The 20,617-nt window shown below is 41.9% G+C and overlaps 1 protein-coding gene across 9 annotated transcripts; it reads left to right on the top strand.

The window, feature by feature from the left end:
- The first annotated feature begins 6 nt into the window (after positions 1-6).
- Positions 7-19,811, top strand: PGGHG (protein-glucosylgalactosylhydroxylysine glucosidase). 9 transcript variants are annotated; one of them, XM_088146138.1, is made up of 16 exons: positions 10-73; positions 157-212; positions 715-1,003; positions 1,743-1,953; positions 2,467-2,902; positions 4,437-4,556; positions 6,212-6,343; positions 6,482-6,593; positions 7,420-7,492; positions 9,474-9,637; positions 10,510-10,643; positions 10,747-10,842; positions 10,940-11,037; positions 14,377-14,591; positions 15,200-17,102; positions 19,022-19,811. In XM_088146138.1, exons 3-15 carry the CDS (start codon positions 751-753, stop codon positions 15,328-15,330), a joined length of 2,175 nt encoding a protein of 724 aa, XP_088002264.1. In that variant the 5' UTR covers positions 10-73; positions 157-212; positions 715-750; the 3' UTR covers positions 15,331-17,102; positions 19,022-19,811. The 9 variants fall into 9 exon arrangements, with proteins under 9 accessions (XP_025031588.1, XP_088002267.1, XP_088002265.1 ...); XM_025175820.2 differs by having other exon boundaries at positions 7-212; XM_088146141.1 differs by having other exon boundaries at positions 7-305; positions 9,474-9,610; positions 15,492-17,102.
- Positions 19,812-20,617: the final 806 nt, after the last annotated feature.

Below are 20,617 nucleotides of genomic sequence, written 5' to 3'. Positions count from 1 at the left end.
CTTCAAGAGACTTTAAAGACGGAAAAATGGAAGGAACAAGAAAGGGCCGAGGGCGGCAATGCTCCGCGCCACTGTTAGTTGTTTGGTTTCCTCCGCCTGTTCCCTGAGTCCGCGAAGGCGGGGCGAGTTTTTCACAGGCTGTCCCTTTCTCCGCAGGAATTTCCACCCTGCCCGCCCGGAAAACGTCCGAGCAGCAAACTCTCCAGGCGGAGGTGAGCCCCTTGAAGGGGCAGAGGGAGGAGGAGGAGGAGAAGGGCGGCTCCGGGCTGCCTCGCTTCCAGGTCCTCGGTAGCTTTGGAGTTCCCGTAAGCGGAGTGGAGGGCTAGAGGGGCTGATTCGGGCCGGACGGGTGTGGGGTGACCGGCGCCACTTTTCAGAGCTTCCTCTGTTCTTTGGGAATGTTTGTGTGTGGATGGATGGGCGCCTTTCTTCCCTAGAAACCAGCAGCCTGAAGTTTTGGACTACATTTCCCATTAGTCCCCACTAGCTGATCAGGAGTTGTGGGGGATTGTCCCTTCCCAAAATTCTGCCTGCCTGCCTGCCTCTCCTTTAAATCCTCCCAAAACAGAATTGATCCATCTGAGTCCTTCTTTCCATGTGGATTTTAAGCTGATCCTCAGTGCCACGTGAGAGGGAGGATGGGAATGGAAATTACCCCCTCTGCTCAGCATCATACAGATAGAGTATTTATTGTGTGCATTATTTTTTTTTCAGCTGGAACTCCAAACATTCCTCCTCCCTCATCTTGATATGGCGGTGGTGGGTGAAGACCCCACCATATTTACCACGGATGCTCTGCCTTCTGACACCAGACTCCTCCCAACGATGACCAATGCCTATCTGGGGACCCGAGTCTACAGGGACATCCTTCATGTCAATGGGGTGTACAATGGAGCAGTTGGGCAGACACATCGGGCTGATCTCCCCAGTCCTGTGAATGTCAGGATGGACGTGGATGGAGCCAACGACCTGAGGGAGACCTTCTGTTTGGACACCAGGACAGGTACGTGGCAATGCAACCATCCTCATCTGCATTTTGCTGGCAAATACATTCCGGCCACCCTGTCAGGATGGCTTTCTTCAACTCGCACACTGAGCACAGAAAATAGCTTTTGTTTTGAAGGACAATGTGAGCCTCACAATTCATAAAGAAGAACAAGGGGGTGGATATAGGAAATTCAAGTTGAGCTAGGTTCTCCTAAGTTTGAATTTGCATCCACATATAGAGCTCATAAAGGAATCTGAGAATCTCTCAGATGAACCTATTTTGAAAGGCATCTTTTAAAACAGCCTTTCTTAACTAGATATCCTTCAGATGCAGCAAAATAGTTCCCGTTAGCAACAGGATGATGGAAGTTGTTGTCCAGCATATCTTGTCCAACTGAGAAGCCTCCTTAAATAGAATTGAAAATCTTCAAACTGGAGGAAGACAGGAATTTTCAAGAAAATTTTTAATTACAGTACAGAGTGCTTAAGATCTGGAGAATATTTTTCCACCTTCCTGTGCAAATGGATTATTTTTCAATTCTATGATGTATCAAATATAATTTAATCTTTAAGGAGACAATCACAAACAACCATCTTTTTCACATTTCAATTTATCAAATAACAGAAGGATTATATTGTAGGCCACATTTAGATTTCTTGCCCCAGGCTCATTTCCTTGTGTGAAATTGCATGAGTACATTTGACTTGAGAATTTAGTGTATGCGTTCAAACTGATCCCTTCCTTCTGCCTGCAGGGACCTACATCCACACCGCCCAGTGCTCAGAATATACAGCTACTCACACAATCTATGCCCACCAGTCTCTTCTCCATCTTCTGGCCTTCAGCATAACCATCTCAAGGTCAGCTCTTGAAACTAAACCCATCACAGTGAATCTCCACACCCAGTTCACGCCAGAGAGTCCAGACCTGGACTTGCAGAAAGGGCCAGATTTCCTGGGAGCTCAGTGAGTATTATTGTGGGAAGGTTTTCTGGAGCTCCTGGCCTTGAAAGACAGCAATAACAGAAACCAGATGTTTTTCCTGTGGTTTTGAATAGGGAATAAATGCAGCCCCCTCCAGAGGACACAGACAGTCTGTCAGGAAACACCCATATTGCTAAGAGGGTGCTTCAGATTAGAAGAAGGGGTGGACTTTGACTAATACTGCCTTCCGTAACCTGGTGTCCTCCAGATGAGCTGGGTCTACAACTTCTTGAATTCCCTACTAGCTTGGCCTATCAGGCAGAGCCATTGAGGGAGAACCATTGGCCACTACACTTAAAAGGTATAGGCAGAGATACAAAGAATAAAGAGAATGGAAAGATGGAAGGAAAAGTTTTAGATTAGAGTTCAAAAGGATGGAAAGCAAAGCCTTTGTACGAGATGGGTATAAAATACCAGTGGTGTTTCCATTCTTTACCAGACCCTCTAATCTCCAGAGAGAAACATAAGGATTCCCAATTTTTTATTTCTCCTTAGCTATCTGTATGGAAAGACATTGGTCCCAGAAGTAGAAGGTGGCCCCCAGCCTACTGTACACATGGTCTGGACCCCAGTGCCCCAATCAGTGACCCTCCCTGGAGAAAAGAAGGAGCAGAGATGGGAGTTCCTCACTGCCATAGCAGAGACTGAAGAGGATGTGCAGAGGACCTTTTGTGAAGGAATGTCCCTGATTGGATCTGGTTCCTTACATTTGTCTCACGTCCAGGCATGGGCAGCGCTCTGGGAAGGCTGCTGTGTAGATGTGGAGGGGCCTCTTCCCTTCAGCCAGGCCATTTATGGCTGCCTCTATTACCTGCTCAGTGCCATTCCTCCTCTGGGCTCTGCTAACTTCCCATTCTCTGGAATCAGCCCAGGAGGCCTTTCCAATGGCACATCTGGGGAAGACTACTGGGGCCACGTCTTCTGGGACCAGGTGAGCAAAAGGCACCACAGGTGCCCCAATTTTCTACTACTGTATGAAGCGGAGATGAATTGGGGAAAATGTTCTATGCCGTGGCAAAGACCTGGTCATCTACTGTCCTGTAGCTGGTTTTAGCTTTCTGTGATGCATATGCAAAGACTAAAAGGTGCTGTGAATTCTGCAGAGTTCCAGCTCTCTCAGTTGCAGGTTGATTTAACCACTATGCAATCAACTGTTAGCTCAGTTATGTGACTCATCCTGCAAAGTGAAGATAGAAAGTTAGACTTAGTTCATCTCACCTAGCGTACATCAGGGTGTGTGTGTGTGTTCGTTTAAGCCTGGGATCTTCTTAATTGGAGGTGCCATGGATTGAACCTGGCAGTTATCTATGCCAGGCATGTGCTCTGCCCTGAGCCACAATCTCTGCTTGACTCATATCTTTTCAAAATAGTCAACAAGTTAGGTTTTATTAGCAGATGAACTAACTCTGGATCTGTCTCTGTTTCTCCCCTTGAGTGAAGTTTCCTCCTCCTCTCTCTCTATGCATCCCCCTCTATTCCTTTATAACTTAGGTTTTGATAACCTTCCAGTTGTTTCATCAGATGCATGAAATGCCATCTTTTATTACTGCTCTTGCACTTCCTGATTTAAACGCTGTCCCTTAAATTGTGATGTGTGTTGGGACTAGTTAGGCATAATCAGTACTGGAGGAAATGCATTCTGGCCCCATCCGTTTTTCTTTCACAGTAGTAAGAGTCTCCTAAGGAGGTTTGACATCAACTTTCCACAGTCTCCTACCCCAGAGTAGAATATTCATTGTGTGGTTCTCCAGTTTAAGTCTTTAAACTGAAGCCCCATCATTCTAGGGCCCAGATTTTGTTTTAAGGGTGGGGATTGAAGAAGCTGGTCTCCCAGAAGGCTCCAACTCTTCGTCCCACCCTTATTGTGCCGGCAAGAAGAAAAATGTTGCTGCTGAACGTAGGTAGCGTGATCTCAGGTCCCTGGGGCCAGAGGTAGGCATGGATTGTCCATCTGTTGAGTGACTAATAAATGCCAATTTGCAAAAGGCTTAGATTTCACCTGGTTGAAACAGTAATTCCTAGAATTCCAGGGCAACATTTTGAGAACTGCAGCCTCAGCACATCTGGATTGTTCTAGGTTAGGAATGCTGACTAACAGCATTGGTGTTTCCATGATCTCAGAACATGAAACTCAAGACATTTTAGCTTTCTATAATCTGGTCTGCTCCATATGTTTTGGACTCTCATGTTATCCCCGGTTATTGGCCTAGGGGGTGTAATTTACCAGATCTGGAGTACGCCAGGTTGGGGAAGGCAGCTTAGTTATCTGAACCTGGGAGCTCTTATTTATTATTTATTTATTATTAAACTTGTATGCTGCCCATCTCCCCCCAACATGTAACTCTTATTATGGGAGAGGAATAACTGCTGGTTACTCTCTAATATACAGATCTTGTAGACACCCTCATTTGCATTTGATGGCAATATTTATATACATTGTCCTTTCTTTTTGTTGTTAAACCTAGGATACTTGGATATACCCAAACATCTTGCTTTTCTATCCAGAAGCAGCTTGTGCAATCCTAAAATACAGGATCCGAACACTAGAGGGAGCTCAACACAATGCATGGGAACAAGGATATAAGGTAGAAGCCACTTGTGAAGGCGAGATAAAATGCCAGCATCTCCTTCCATGGAAGGCATAAAGCCAGTTTCCTCTATGAAAGAAAAATCTGCAGTGCAGGACCGCCCCCCCCCCCAGATTCCCCTTGGCTTGAACTGTTGTTTATTTTACCTTTTCAGCGGGTTTTCAAAAAACGAGAACAAAATTCAGTGGCAGCAGCAGAAGGCTCTTTGAAACAAGAGTAGCTCTAAACGGTTATGAAAGCATGGGTGACATTAAAATGACAGCAGCTCTTGCAGTCTGAAGTAGGGCTGAAGTGGGGAAGACTGGAAGTAGAAGGGTAGGAAGTGGTGTCTAAACTGGGGTGATTTTAAGCCTTTCTAAGAAGTTAGATGACATCTCATCCAACTTCAGAACCTGCTTTGAAGACAAACCAGGGATCTCCCTTCTCTTCTCCAGGAAGCACAGATGGCCAGGATAGGCAAAGTGCTCCAAGCTTCAACAGGCTAATTTGAAAAGAATTTATGAAAGAATTGCTAAAGCAGCAGAGCAGACAATTCAGGGTGACTTTCTAGCTTTGTCTAGAACTTCTTAAATAAGATAATCTAGACCAACAATCAGTAACACCACATGAGTATATAACCATTTGAAATTAAGCTAGGTAGGCCATTGGAGTAAGTTTCTAGTCTTTAGTGTTATGGCAGTATGCTTAAACAACAATGAGCAGATTCTGAAAGCTTGAGAAAATAGGTAAGTACATTTTCTAAGATCATAATTCTGAACAGCAGACTTAGTCATTCAAAAGTTGGCTGCTAAAACTCCAGTGATGCTTGTGCTAACAAAACATGGATTCAGAGGGCACAAGTATGTAAGCATTTCTCAAATGTGCTATTGGTTGCTAAGCTTTAAAATCAATATCAATCTCAGTAAATGTAATTGTAAGCTATAGGGTTTTTTTAAAATGCCTTCAAATCAGTCTTGACTCCTGGTGACTGTCTGGACTAGTCCCTGCAGTTTTCTTGGCAAGATTTCAGAAGTGACTTGCCGCTGCCTTCTTCCTGGGGCTGAGAGAGGGTGACTGGCCCAAGGCCACCCAGCTGGCTTTGTGCCTAAGGTGGGACTAGAACTCAGAGTTTCCTGGATTCTAGCCTGATGCCTTAACTGCTACACCAAACTAGCTATAGGTGAATCATTGTAAAACCTAGCCACATCACAAGCCGCAGTACTGGCATTATAACAAATGACTTCTTGACTTGCCTATTGGATCCAGACAATGGCCCTCATGTGCCATCTTCCTGGATGCTCTTCTTTCCTGTGAACATATGGCTGAATATTGAAGGTGCTGAATTCAACCCCCCATATGACCCAAGTGAAGAGCTTTGAGGGGGACCACAATTTAACAACAGACAGAGCTATTCTTTGCCAACTGTGAACAAGGCACAGAATGACATTGAAAAGTTGCCTTCTCTCACTGGGGACAGAAACTGGACTGAGCAAACGAAGCCATTGACCAGTCTCCAACAGGGTCTTCTGTCATGCAGCAAATAGCTGCCCATTCCTGAACAAGCATGCTCTGGATTTGAAATTGCCCAAAGAAAGGAAATGTCTTACTATTCAATATGTCTTGACCTTGTCAAAATATTTGATTTGATTTGATTTGGGCTTTGGTTGTGGCAGGGTGCAAAGTTTCCTTGGGAGAGTGCAGCAACAGGCCGAGAGGTCTGCCCTGAGAAAATTTATGGAGATGAGGAGATCCACATCAATGGAGATGTGATGCTGGCTTTTGAGCAGTATTTCTACATCACTCAGGTAGCTGGGGCAGGGCTTGGGGTAGCCACTTTTGCCTCCTACCCTGCTTCTGTTTTTGCCACCAAACCTTGTTAGCCTGTCTGACTCAGATCAGGCACTCCAGGGTCAATGGAATCCCTCCTTCTAATGTGCTTCTAGGACTTGAAGCTCTTTCAGCAGGAAGGTGGCTGGGACGTAGTCCAGGCTATCGCTCAGTACTGGTGCAGCCGAGTGGTGTGGAACTCTGAGGAAGAGAACTATTACATTGTTGGTAAGTTGGTGTAAGAGGATTCCTAAGCAGAGATAAAAATCAATTCAGTGTGTCTCCTGTAACAGCTGAAGCTGATGAGGCAGAACCTGTAATGGTATGTGGGAATGACCTTGGGAGACCAGAGGGAGAGCCGCAAACAGGACAACCAGCATGTAAAAGGCGTTTCAGCCCTCAGAAGGGGAAACTCCACGCCATCCCCCCTTCTGGGGGCTGAAACACCTTTTACATGCTGGTTGTCCTGTTTGCGGCTCTCTCTCTGGTCTCCCAAGGTCATTCCCACATACTATTACCTTACCAGTGGTTCCCTCTGAATTCTTTGCTCTGCTGCGAGCAGTCAATGGTTGGCTTTAAGGCTTCATCTTGTCTACAGTAAAGATATAATAAATAAAAATTAGAAATGATTGTATTTTATGTTTGCAAACAGCCAGGAATGGATGGGAGATATATAAATAAATGTAATAAATACATGAGTAATCTAGCTGGGTCAAGTCTGAGGGTCTTGTGAAAAGTCAAGCCAAGTGCTAAATAACAGGTTAAGTACCTGGAGAACTGTGATTTATTGCCAAGTCCTAGTATGAAGCCTGATGCATTCAAATAATAGCGTCTTCCTTCAAATTGTGTGCAATTAACTTTTTTTTAAAATGCCCAAATACATTGCAACCAACATGTACCCTTGAACCTTTATCTATCTATACTTATTCTTAAGGGTTATTCTGGGAGAAAAAAAGTTTGGATAGGTCATAGGTGTCTATTCCTAACCATGATGACATCACAATGGTGCCTGTGGAAGGGCTGCTGTGTTCTAAAGGTGTCTGCCTTCTTTTAGGTGTTATGCCCCCAGATGAGTATCACTGCAGTGTCAATAATTCTGTCTATACAAATGCTGTTGCCCAGAGGAGGTAAGAGACTTCCAGAATTGATGATCCTTCTTCTCTGTCCTTCTTTGGCTTTTTTATACTTTAGCCTTATTGATGGTTAATACTGAATTCACTTTTTTAATGCATTTGTTATCTATTACAAATTGTGAGAATGGTAATTTAAAACTTCATTGGCAGGCCCTATCCTTCAGGAAAATACAGTAAAGGATAATTATGATAGGCTGCCATAACCAGGCTGAACCTCCCGTCATATTCAAGTCTGGTTGGCTGGGGAGCTTCATCCTTTCTGCTGAGGATTTCTCCCTTCAGTCCCACTCTTGGGAAGGTGCTTTCAATCTTCTGGTCCAAACTCCAAACCAAGTACAGTATATTTGTCAATTCCAGCCTCCTTCCCATGAAACAATTGCTTTGAGTGACATATTGCAGTTGATATAGGATTCACTTTCTGGTTTCCAGAAGGGGTTGACTTTCAAATGCAGAATGGTTTAAGAGTAACTTTCCCACCCTCTCCCTCCTCACCCCTTTTGAGAAAGATACTGCCCATGTAGAGAAAGGAAAGGAGGCCAACCAAATACAAACAGAGCAAGATTTTTAACAAGAGATTATGGCACACTGCCTTATGAAATACATATTGCTTCTTTGCAAATTTTAACCAAAGCCTTCCCCTAGCTGGTATTGAATAGTGCAAAATCAAGCACGAATTTCCAAGTACTTCAAGGATTATTTGGGAATCTTTTTCAAATGCAGTTCATGCGCATGACTGTTATCCACAGATGTTTTTCTCTAGCTTTAAATGTTGTCATCAAATCGTCTCCAGTTAATGCCAGAGAAGACATCCCTAGCGTGGGCCAGTGATAGAATCACAGAGTTGTAAAGTTGGAAAGATCCAGTCTAATCTTCCACATTGAACAAAAAAACCCATTAAACAATCCAAGAGTGGTGGCTGTCCAGCAAGCATCCTCCTTGAGATGCAAGATACCATCTCATTTACTGTTTATTTTATGTAAAGATTTCTGTACCAACTTACCCCCTTCCCTAATGCCTAGATGATTACAAAAATAAACTGCAAAAGAAAACTGTTGTGACTTAGTTACAATGATCTTATGGAGTGTAACTTCCTTTTTCTGCACTGTATGTTTTTATCCATCTTTTTTTTTTCCTGGTCCTTTTTATCTAGATTTTACTGAGGTCGTTTCACTGATGATTTATTGCATCTTATAATGTCATCCAGCCATTGCTGTGCAAATGTATCAGTAATAATGATGGGCTTTATAACATCACACTGATGGTAAAGGATGCTATAAATCACTAGTCTGGAAATAACCTAAAATGGACAAGAAAAAAGTTAAGTCTTGTCAATTTTATCAATAAGATCTCAGGTCCCATGTTCATTTAAAGGCACTCCAAAGAAAAGGGATAGAAATACAGAGACTGATAAACTTGAAAATGTTTCTGCTGGTTTTCTTGGTTTCACTGGAAGCCACCTCTTTGAAAATTTATGAGTGAAAGAGTAACAGCATTGTTCAGAAATAAATATTCTGTTTCCAGGTAACACTGATAAAATGCCGAAAGGCTGAAATATGATTGCAAACCTTGTGTGGATACTTTTTGAAAAAGCTAATGAAAGAACATTTAAAAAAAAAAAAACTCTGCCTGTCTTTACCCCAGTACTAGAGGAAGTCCTCAAAACTTCTTTAAGTAGTATATGACTGATTTGTCTTCTGCAACAAGATGTATGCCATGGTACCTTCTGGATACAATTTAATTTCACTGGAGTAAAAGTTAAGCAAGTATGACATCACAATGATTAAAACAAACATTTGTTGGGAGGAACAATGAGAGCCTCTTTAATAACTAATTAGGAACAACCTCAAAAAAAAAAAAAAAGTGCCCTGAACATCTACTGGTGTTGTCTTTTAAAATGCTAAATGTCAACATGTTTCCAATTTGTAATTCTCTATTATGCTAACTCAGCTATTTTTTTTCCTCTGTACCTTTTCAGCTTGAACTTTGCAATTGACTTGGGCTCCCAGTTGCATTTTCCTGTCCCTGAAGAATGGAAGGAAATTATGAAGAAACTTAAAGTGCCTTTGGATAAAAGCAGATGCTACCATCCAGAATATGATGGGTACTGTCCAGGTGAGGGATTCGGAAGAAGAAACCAAGGTGCTCATCCAACCCTTGAAACCAACTGCATTGCAGGTCATATTGTTCACTTAATCATGGGGATGTGATCATCACTCATCCTACATGCTAATGTGGAGGGCATCAAGTTAACATATTGCCCAACGAGCAGTATTCAATATTTTTTGTTGTCTTGCTCAGGGATGTACTTCCTCCCCTCAGGGAATGGGGGTGGGGAGAAGGACAGTGCAAAGCCAAGAGATTTTCCTTTTCCTCCCAACAATAAAAAAGGCAAAAGTGTTGTATTCTCACTTTCACTGATATTTGGGAACACAGCAATTTTTGCTAGAAGGAAAGGGGAAGCCTTGTTTTCCCATTCCTTCCAACTAACTGTCCCCTGGAATCCTCTGATCACCTGCAAGGAAACTGCTTGAAACCATTAGGATGGCATTGGTTATAAGTTACATGGAAGGCAGCACAGGTTTTGGGCGCTACATACAGCTTTGGATTGTGAGTTGCCTATCCCTTCAAGAGGGAATGTGTTGGAAAGAGATAGCTCTCTCACATATTGGCTAAATTATTATCTAATCTGGTGGGCCAGATACTAGAATATCTGCATATTGTTTCTTCAAACTGACATTTTAGCAAGGCTCCTAGGTCTTTATTGCTGTAGGGTTAGAAAAACAGGTGAGGCTTTTCTCCACATATAAATGTATCGTGACAGCTGCTGCACCTTTGCTTCCCATGCATCAAGGATCTTTGACATACTCATAAGTAGAAGTTTTCTTTCTATATCCCCCATGCCATCAAAGGGAATGTAGCATGAAAATGAGAAGTTCCATTTCCTTAGCGGTTGCCATCACACAGCTGTGCCTTGGTCACATCAGGGCTTTGCTTCATGCCTCTTCCCACAGGTGAGCCAGTGAAACAAGCTGATGTTGTCTTGCTTGGGTTTCCTGTCGTGTACCCTATGGACCCAGAAGTCAGAAGGAATGATCTAGAGATCTATGAGCCTGTGACTGATCCTCAGGGGCCAGCCATGACTTGGGTAAAAAGGGAGCAAGTGATTTCCATCTTATCCATCTGCAATGCATCTGTCTGAATAAGGGTGTGTTGATGATAGAGTGGTACCAGTGTCTTTCTCCCATCAGAGCATGTTTGCTGTTGGCTGGTTGGAGCTGAAGGAAATCAAAAGAGCACAACAACAAATGAGCAAATGTTTCAGCAACATCACCGAGCCATTCAAGGTCAAGCAGTTGGACACATTTTATTCCTGACTTAAGTTCTTCTACTCTTAACAACATCCATCTATATATCTTTTTTTTTTTTTTTAAATTTCCTTAGATCTGGGTGGAAAATTCTGATGGATCAGGAGCTGTAAACTTCTTGACCGGGATGGGTGGATTTCTACAAGCCATCTTTTTTGGATATGCTGGGTTCAGGTATAAACTAGGAATGGTAGAGAAATTTGTCACAGATTTCTTCCCAGTTGAAATTGTGTGATGCTCTATTGCAAAATGAATGGAGATGTAGCTTACCTAGCTCTAGAGTCTATTACAAAGTATTTCTTAGCTACTTTATTGTATATATGCCTTGAAATGTATTTACATATGTTCAGAAAAGTTGCATACAGGAATGTGTAACCAGGAATAAGTGCTTACAGAAAAAGCATACCAAAGATACAGGTTAGAAAAGTTATACCTAAAAATAAATATAACGCAAGTTGTTGTAACTTAAAGTATTTTGCAAAACAATGCAGAAATTTGACAGAATGTGTTTATTTAGTACATTCTGTGAGTGACTGATTGCTATCTATTCAAAAATCCCTTTTGTGTCTTTCTATTTTACCTCAGCCATTAAGTCCATAGTTACCAGGCACACACCATAAAGTACACTGTCAAGCCTTACTTAAGATCTGTCTCTTGGGTCTAAGACGCATCATATTTTGCCTTTAAATCATCTTTGGAGGCAAACCAGCTCTTTCCTCTACTAAAGCACAAATCTGTTACAAATGAAAACAGGCTAAAAAAATTAGCAGAGTTAGTTTAACATGGCAGAGCAATCACAGTGTCAAATCACTACAGATAGTCCTCACTTAACAACCACAACTAGGACCAGCAACTCTATCATTAGACATCATGTGACTGTGATGGACTTACAACCTCACTTCCGCCACAGTCATTAAGTGACTCAACCATGGTTGTTAAGCAAGACATCACATGCCTGCAACTTGTAATTTTGCTGCTGGCTTCTCCATTGGGTCTGCTTGTCAGAAGCCAACTGTGAAGGTCACAAATGGTGATCATGTGACCGTGGGACACTGTGATGGTCATAAGTGTGAGAATCAAAGGTACTTTTTCAGCACCATCGGAACTTTGAACAGCTGCTAAACATGCAGTCATTAAGCAAGGACTACCTTAAGACTTTTCTACATCAAGGCCTATGAAGCAGTGGCCTGCAAGTTTGTCTGAAATACAGTTGATGATTTAAAAGAAAGCTGTTTTCCTTCTCAGAGAGCTGAAATAATTTACATATAAGCTTTATTTTTATACTCTTTTTAATTGAATTGTTTACTGCTATTTTATATCTCATGTTTAACTGTTATTTATGGACAAATAATCTGAGATAACACCATCTCCTCCAAATTGTCAATATTATGTCAGACATTTATCAATACATGATTCTTGAGGAAGATCTACATAGGTATAGGATACTTTCAATGTCTGGAACATCTGTGCAGTGATTTGCTTTTACTGTATCCTTTCTGGAGATATAAAAGCACACAAGGAATCTATGATTGTGATACTCTACATTTTACGGAGGTTCCTGACCCTAATTTTTACTGAAATGGTATCTCCAGATGCAAGATATATTGGTTGATTTCTGTCAAAGTATCTATTGTCTGTTTCTCCCTAGAATCTTTCTCTCTTCCAATAGAAGAGAATATCTGTAGCTCAGGATTGAACTGTGGAGTTCTTGGTGCTCTCTGAGCTTGGTTGTTTGCTTGCAGATGTTTCATTACCCAACTAGGTAACATCATCAGTGCTAGTGAGTGTGGGGTTTGCTGCCTGTTTATATGCAGTAGATTGCCCTGCCAGTTTTTATTGGGGGCGGGGTTCCTCCTTGGTAGTTCTTTGATTAGGTATTGTTTTCTGCCTGATTGTTTGCCTAGTGCTGATCTCTGCTTTTCTGGATGTGGGCTGCTGGAGGGGATGTGCTGAGTCTTTATTTCCTTCCTAGTTTTTTTATTGTCTCTTTTGAATGGTTTATGTCTGTGTCTGTTGATTGTTGATTTGTCTGAATGCCAAGCTTGCTGGAATTCTCTAGCATGTTTGGATTTGGCTTGGTCTAAGCTGCTATCAGTTTCCCAGTTGAAACTGTGGTTGAATCTGTCCATGTCCGTCATGTCTTCCAACAGCTAGTTGGCGTTCATGGATGTGCTCTGCTAGTCTTCTGTCTGTCTGTCCTACAAAGTGGCTGCTACAGTCCGTGTATTGTATGTAGATGACACCTGCTTTTTTCTCTTTGGCCTACTGGGTCTTTTGGTTTGCAAGGAAGAGTTAATATCATGGGGTTAGCTAACTGAAGGTGGGCAGAATAATAGGGCTATTCTGATTTATTTGAAATCAGTATGCGTGGTCATTATAATCATAAAGTTGGTTCGTGTCACCAAGCTGAGTAAACACCAAAGTGAGACTGCATCTTGGAGACCATGGATGAAAATAGTCTTGGCACAATTTACAGGATGAGGAGAATGAACAGGAAACCATTCAAATTAGAACCAGGTCAGTATCTTTGTGATACAGGAGGAAGGAGAGGAATACCCTCTGGAGAATTGCTTTTGATCTAGCTCTGTATGTTTTTACAACTCTGCCTGGGAATCCCAGCTGCAAGTTAGTTATGTAAATATATGTATTTATAAACATATAATATATAATTGTATTTTAATTAGAATGTTGGTGTTTTGAAAGACCAAAGGTGGTTTTCATAACAGGGATAACTATTTTTAGAAAGTAGGAGAAAAGCAAGCTTTTCCCTCTGCAGGAGCTATGCTTCTAACTGCAGTCATCAAATTCCGTTTTTATCTGCTGATTTCTGCTGGCCAGAAATAGCATAAGCCGAGCAGCCGGTATCCCACATGCGGGGAGGTCTGGTGAGACTATTACCATCCTGTCCTTCCCCACCAAGTTTTTCTCAGCTCATTTTGGTATGGTGTAGCACATAGTGCAGCCTGCACCCACCCATGAAATAAGCATCAAGTCTTAAATCAGATTCTTTATGTGAAGCAAGGTGTTTAAAGGTGGGGAAGTTGGTAGAAACTAGGTGCTAAATGTACCTACAGTAAGAACTTGATGTTGCTCCGCAGAGCACTCTGTGCATTGATGGTGTAAAAATCAAGTTGTGAAATGCATTGGCCCCTCTAACCAGCAGGATTAACTTTGGCCTGGTAACTCTCCGGAGGCTCTGCAAATGTATTCTACTCTGAGCTGTGGCTCTTTGGTTTTAAAACTACTTTAAAAAAAAGTAATTTAACTTGCACCTTAGTCATTTTCTTTGCCATCCCACCACTCCCATCAAGCTTAGAAATAACTCGTTCTTGGGCTCTTGAATGGCTTTTGCTTTAAAATCACTTGATCAGGAAACAAAGGGAATCCTGAATGAAAGCCTGGGTGATGTAGCTCTATCCTGTTTCATGTTTATAAAGCTCAAAGCTGTGATAATGTATGGGATTCACTATTCTAGCCACCGACTAGGATATTCTACTACTCTACCCTTCCTAGGATCTCCAGAAGCTGCCTGAAGTTTGACCCTGTTTATCCTGATGACATAAAGCAACTGAACATTACTGGAGTGTGCTACTTAGGAAACAAGCTGAATTTCACCCTCACCAAAGAGAAAACCACCATCAAAATGACCAGGTCTTCTCCTGATTTACAGTTATCTGTTCTGGAGGTGGTACTGGCTGAAACAGGAGAGCATCTGTCCTTAAAAGAAGGTGCAACATTTCTCTGTTGCCATAATATGAATAGTCCATATTGCCCCTTACAATTTAAGAATTTTATATAGCACCAGGCTAGCACTCAGCATGGCCTTCAGGCACTCGTGTTTGTTGAAGCTGGAACTAAGCCAATCTGGATCCACAGCCAACCAGCAGCTGAGATCAGTCCATATACAGTAGATGAAAAAAAAAATCTATATAAAAGAGTATATGTAGTGACTTGCTCAGGACAGCAGAAGAATCTGATAAACACATGCCAAACGTTTCTGATTATGACACTTATTTCTGTGATAATTTTCCCTCTTTCCATAGGGACAACGCTTTATCCTCTCTGGATTTTCCATGTGGGAATCCAGCCAAAGCAAACCAAGCTAAACAATTACAGCTGACACCCCTTGAGAAATTCAGGTGTTCACAGAATTCTCCCAGTTCCAACTGCTATCCCAGAGCTACTAGAAGAAAATGCACAGCAAGAACCCTGCTTAGCTTAATTCTACTGTGCCACTACATATTTACACCTAGAAATAATGTTAGGCAGTACCCATTGCTGTGTGTGGAAAAAGGTATGGACCCTCTTACAGGGTGGGATCTGTCTGGTCTTCCAGATCATGTTGGGTGCAGTGGTGTCCCCCAGATGCTGACTGGAAATTCTGGAAGTCAAACTGCCATGTTTCTAGAGGGGCAGCAGTTTGGAGAACCTGGACTACAACAAGCTTCATTCCTGACTTTTGGCTAGCGATGTGGCTGAGGGAAGTAGGAATTAATAACAGCTGGAAATGTATAGGTTCTCCAACTCTATTATACAGATGTGTATAGAAAAGTAGCATAAATTAAGCTATGGAATTGGTATAGGTTTCAATCACTATTTTACATATTGTGCCTTTCTTTTCATTTCAGGACAAAGTGTCTCCTTCTTTACAACTGCTGGTTGGATTCAGAAAGCATCTATTGAGCCATTTTAAATCCATCTTATTGTAACTTTATGCACATATGAAAACTATTAAAGAGTTGATAATTTTCTTATTTATTTCACGTTATTATTGGCATATTACAGAGACATGATTCATTTGTAAAGTTCAGCAGTATCACTGGATAAATTTTTCTTTTAATCAGTACATAATGTTATATTATACAGCCTGAAATAATGCAAGTTGCATGGATACTTAATGAAAAATGTATGCCTATGCTTTTGTCTTTAATACTGTTGATGTGTTGTTGCCATCAAACTGGGTGTCAAACATTTATATCATTATTTGTACAACATAATTCTTGCATGTTTATTTCCCTTTTTGCAATAATATAATAATTCACATCAGAATTATAAGGTACAATATTATTATGCTAGCCAAATTACCACAGTAGATGAGTTTGTAAATAACTGGAGCTATATAAGCTATTTCCATTTCTTTGGTAATATATTTGTGAAGGCCCTTCTTGTGGTTTTCAGTATTTCCAGTTTATTTTTCCTTGTGATCCAGACATTCATGACACTCAGTTTCTGAAATGAGTATCCAGAGCTTAAGCCTGCCTGAAATGTTTCCTCCCTGACATGAAAGCTCTGCTTTTCAATCTTAGTTCTATGGTGATTAGGCTGGAGTTTAAAAAGAGCTTCTCTTCATGCCTACTGGGAGTCATGATCTGCATCAAGGCCATTCTCATTCGGATAATATCTGGGAAAAACTCCATATTTGGATAGCCTCTATCTTGGGACCAAACTAAAAATTCTCAAAAGAATGTGCAAGTTGAATGGTCTAGAATTCTTCATCAAGAATGATGTTGCCCATCCCCTAAAATAAAATAAGGGAGAAGGCCCCCAAATCATTAAGCCAGAATTTCAGCCGTAAAGTCCAAACTTCAAAGTCAGTCCCAAGAGAAACGTGACTGTTAGATGTTCCTTCTTCCGAAGTTGCTCCTCAATACTGTTTTTTCTGACTTTTTTGCCTGATGGAACAATACTGAGCGAGTTCTGACCCCTCACACTGGATTTTGTGACTTTGGACCTCAATCACCTGCTATGGGTTTCTTCCTGCGTGGGCCCACACAGCTGTGGTTCTTGCCTATGTATGGAATGAAGCTGGGGGCTTCTTTGGACACAGAAGGGGATCTGTGGATTTCAGGGTCAGTTTAGGTCAGGAATCACGACTAGCCCCTTCACTGGGAGGAAGAAAACCTTCCTTCTTTCCAAATAATGGAGCAGTATCTGCAAGAGGATGCTTGGCAGCGAAAGAAGCCGCCTGTGGAAAGGAGCCAGCGGGCTATTTAAAGGCATTTGGGAGGCGTCACTTCTATCCACTTTTAGCCTTTGAAAGTCAACAAAGCAACCACATGATGGCATCCAAACCACAGCTACAATCAGAGTCATCCAAGAAAAAGAAGCATCCGAGAAAAAAGATAATCCTGCCTCTGGTTGCTCTGACCTAGCCTGCAAAAACCTTGATGTTCTGGGTCACTGGACTATATCCTGCAGCTTTGCTGATTCTTGAGTGTACTGCAGTGACTATGTGGGAGGTGAGCTGTGGTTCAATAGCATTTTGGAATTCACCATTGGAAAATGCTGACAAGTGCAGGGGGGCTGGGTGCCTGTTTGCCGTGTCAAGGCCTGTGTCTTTCCATTCTGCAGCACAGCCAGTAGAGAGAAACTGCAACTTCATTTGTCCAACTGGGGCTTCTGCTTGCTTCCTTAGGTGAGAAAAATAAGCAGAAATGCTCTCCTGACTTCTTTAGATTTTTGCAATCCATCCTCCATGGAGCTGCCTTTAAAAATGGTTCGGAAGCTGCTGCTGATCAAGAGGGGGGGGGGGTGTTTCAAAACTTATTTGGAATCATGGTGTGCCAATGCTGTTGGCAACTCCACCTGCTCCCTGTCCATTTCAGGGCCTAAGTACTCCCTTTTAAAGCAGTGGACGGGATGTCTTGCTTGAGGCCGCCTGGATTGCCAGAGTGCACATTTTAAAAAATATGTTTATATATTTGTAGTATGCTTTTGGTACACCTACCAACATAGAAACTAGGGCTGGGCAGTGCACGATAAGCAAGAACAGGGAAAAAACATAAAAGATTGTATATTGCACATATCCCCACGCAGCTATTATTTCTGCTGTGTGCATGTACAAACAAGCAGATAAGTCTTGTTGGGAAGATAATCAAGAGTATGATTCCACAGGAGATGGAGGGAGAGAAATCTTGTCACTCCCCCTCTAGTGATCTTGTGCAGTTTCAGTTAACTCAGTGACAACAACACTGATCTTACACATGGCTCTGGGCTAAGCAAGATCAAACCTGCTTATATTTTGATGGAAGATCCCAGAGCAGTACAATAGACTGGGAAGCCAAGCTGCTGCCAGAAAGCAGCAACAGTGCACAACTTGCATTTTGTTGCAGGAAAACTGGATGGAGATGTCCATGAAGCTACCAGAAGTTGAGCTCAACTCAAGGGAGTCTTCTTGAGTAGAGCAGAGCACAGAAGCAATGATACCTGCCCCTCCCTCCCTGGGTCTCTGCTCAGAACGGCTAGTTTTCCCACAGCCTTTTGCACGGAAAAAGCAGCATTGCAGAGAGAATACAAGTAATCCTCGTTTGGTGACTGCCTCATTTAGTGACCATTCGCAGTTACGACAGTGATGAAAAAGTAACTTTGCAAGCAGTCCTCACAGTTATGACTGCAGGTCTGTAAAGCAAAGGAAAGCTGGAGTAAGATCATAAGCACAGTTGTGGTTTCATTTGGTGACCACTTTGCTTAATGACCGAGTTGCTGGTCCCAATTGCAGTCACTGAATGAGGACTATCTGTAGATGTAATTGACTGTGAGAATAACTTTGAGGAAGAGCGGCAGCCAAGGCAACAGTCAACTAAGAAATATCTCAGCCCATAGCAGGAATGTAATTTGAGTAAATGTCTCAGACCGAACCCTCCCTGTACTCTTTAGGATAAAGGCAAGGGAGGCAGGGAGGCACATTCAGAGTTGCAAGATTCTGTTACCGTAACCCTCTAATAAAAGTAGTTTTCGTATTCACAACTTTGGTGTCTGAGTCTGACCTACCTTGAAGAGCTGACAACAGGCAACTATTCCCCCCAAATAACTCGGGAATTCTGGGAGTTGAAGTCTACACATCTTAAAATGGCCAAGTCTGAAAAGCACTGGTTTACATGTGTCACAGCTCTGTTCCTTACATACCTTATTAGATTTAGGAAAGGAACAGCCGTGTCCTTTATTATTTCTAGCTTGCATCCTGGGATTTTGTACAAGACAGCAGTTTGGACAAAGAGAGCTTCTTTCTAACTTTTGTTAGATGCTCATCACTTCCTCTTTTCCTTACCACTACTTTGTTTTATGCCACTTATTTGCTGTTGTGATGGCTTCTAGCTTACTTTTTTATGTACCTTAAATACCATCTTGGTCATGTCTGCTAAATGTATGTTGATTTCAGGTGCAGCAATATCTTACTCTTCAATCTGCAAGGGAGGTATTTTGCAATGAAGAATAATCCAGCCAAGGTCATCCACTTTGAGCCTTTGGATGAGTCCCAACATTGCATATATTGGAACAGAATTTTACAAGTGGATCAGACTACATGACCCAAACCATATTTCCTGCTTACAACCACTATTTACAATGCATAATTACCCATCTAATAATGCAGATTCTGTGATGGCCATTCATTGTTCGTGCATTGAGGAATTTGCTCCCAGTCACCCTGGAATCCGACATTTTCCCCTTCCAATGATGGGCTTTGGGTTGCCTTCCAGGTGAATTTGCAATCCTAAATGAACATGGGCTGATTTTTATATGACCGTCGCTTCTGGAGAATTCCCTCATGCTACATTTAGTCTGTTGTGATTGTGATTGAGCCATTTGGAACATCTATGTAATGAAAAGGCTATGCAGATTAATCAGTAAAATATCCTGACTCTCCCTGAATTGCATGTCTTAAATGTAACTATATATTCTCTGGGTTAGAAAATGGAGCATATTGTCCTCTGTTGATACTGTATTGGTAAAGCATTTTGCAGTACTGTAGTTTCTGCACTGTTTTGCTATGTGCAAACCATTTCCCATAGATTTGAGCAGCAGATTAAATGATTCAAATTGCTTCATAGAGAGAGGTGCACTTTTTCCAGACCCTAACCCTGTCGGGAACCCTGGAGAACTAGTGTGTGTCACTATTACATAGCCAATATTTGGCTAACCGGATAAACAATCTGACAAAATGAAAGGCAATAATTGGGCAAACAGCACATTCTTTCCAACCCTTTCTCCCCCACCACCTGAACATGCAGCAATGCTGTATGCTGTAATGCTTCCCTAAAAAGAAAGGCCCAACAATGCCAATTGTGGCGTGGAATATTACAATAGAAGAGCTTTCCTAGATACTTCTGCATCAGTGAGAGACACACTTTTGTTGAGCTAGAAAGGATTTGCCTCTCATTTGAGCAATCAAATGATGCTCTTTGATTGACAAAGAGGCACCTATAATTTCTTCAAGGGGAGGAATTGAGACGATGCAAACAATGGAGGAGTGGGATAGAAGGCTGGAAGGGGGAAATAGCCAAAGTCCCCTCTTATTGTTCTTAGCCTGAGATGTTTGCCAGTATATAAGAATACCACGCTATCCTGTACTAGGTTGTACAAATCCCTGAGTTAACAGATACTTCAGTGAGTGATGATTGCTAATGTATAAATCCCTATCTAATGCTTTCTTCAGAACAACTTTGTTTCAATAGAAGAGAATAAACAGTATGTTGCCCATGGTTGAACTTTTGGGTTCTTGGTGTACTCTGAACTTGGTTGTTGGGGTTTCCTTTTGGCAGATGTTTCATTACTAAGCTAGGTAACATTATCACTAATTAGCTCTCACTGATGATGTTATCTAGCCTGCTAATGAAATACAACCAAGTTCAGAGAGCACCAAGAACCCCATCACTGTTTGTTAAGGCAATTCTGCACTGTAGGCTAAGCTGCTTATCTTCCATGCTGCTCCCAGCTGTTTCTTAAGCCAACTTCAGAAATTGCAGCCTAGACTGTA

The sequence above is a fragment of the Python bivittatus genome, unplaced genomic scaffold (assembly GCF_059951505.1).
Source record: "Python bivittatus isolate LINGU-HERP-01145 unplaced genomic scaffold, Pbiv_v1 ctg000480_np1212, whole genome shotgun sequence".
Lineage (NCBI taxonomy): Eukaryota > Metazoa > Chordata > Lepidosauria > Squamata > Pythonidae > Python > Python bivittatus.
The sequence above is the reverse complement of the archived record's forward strand: the minus strand, read 5'-3'. Positions and strand labels throughout refer to the sequence as shown.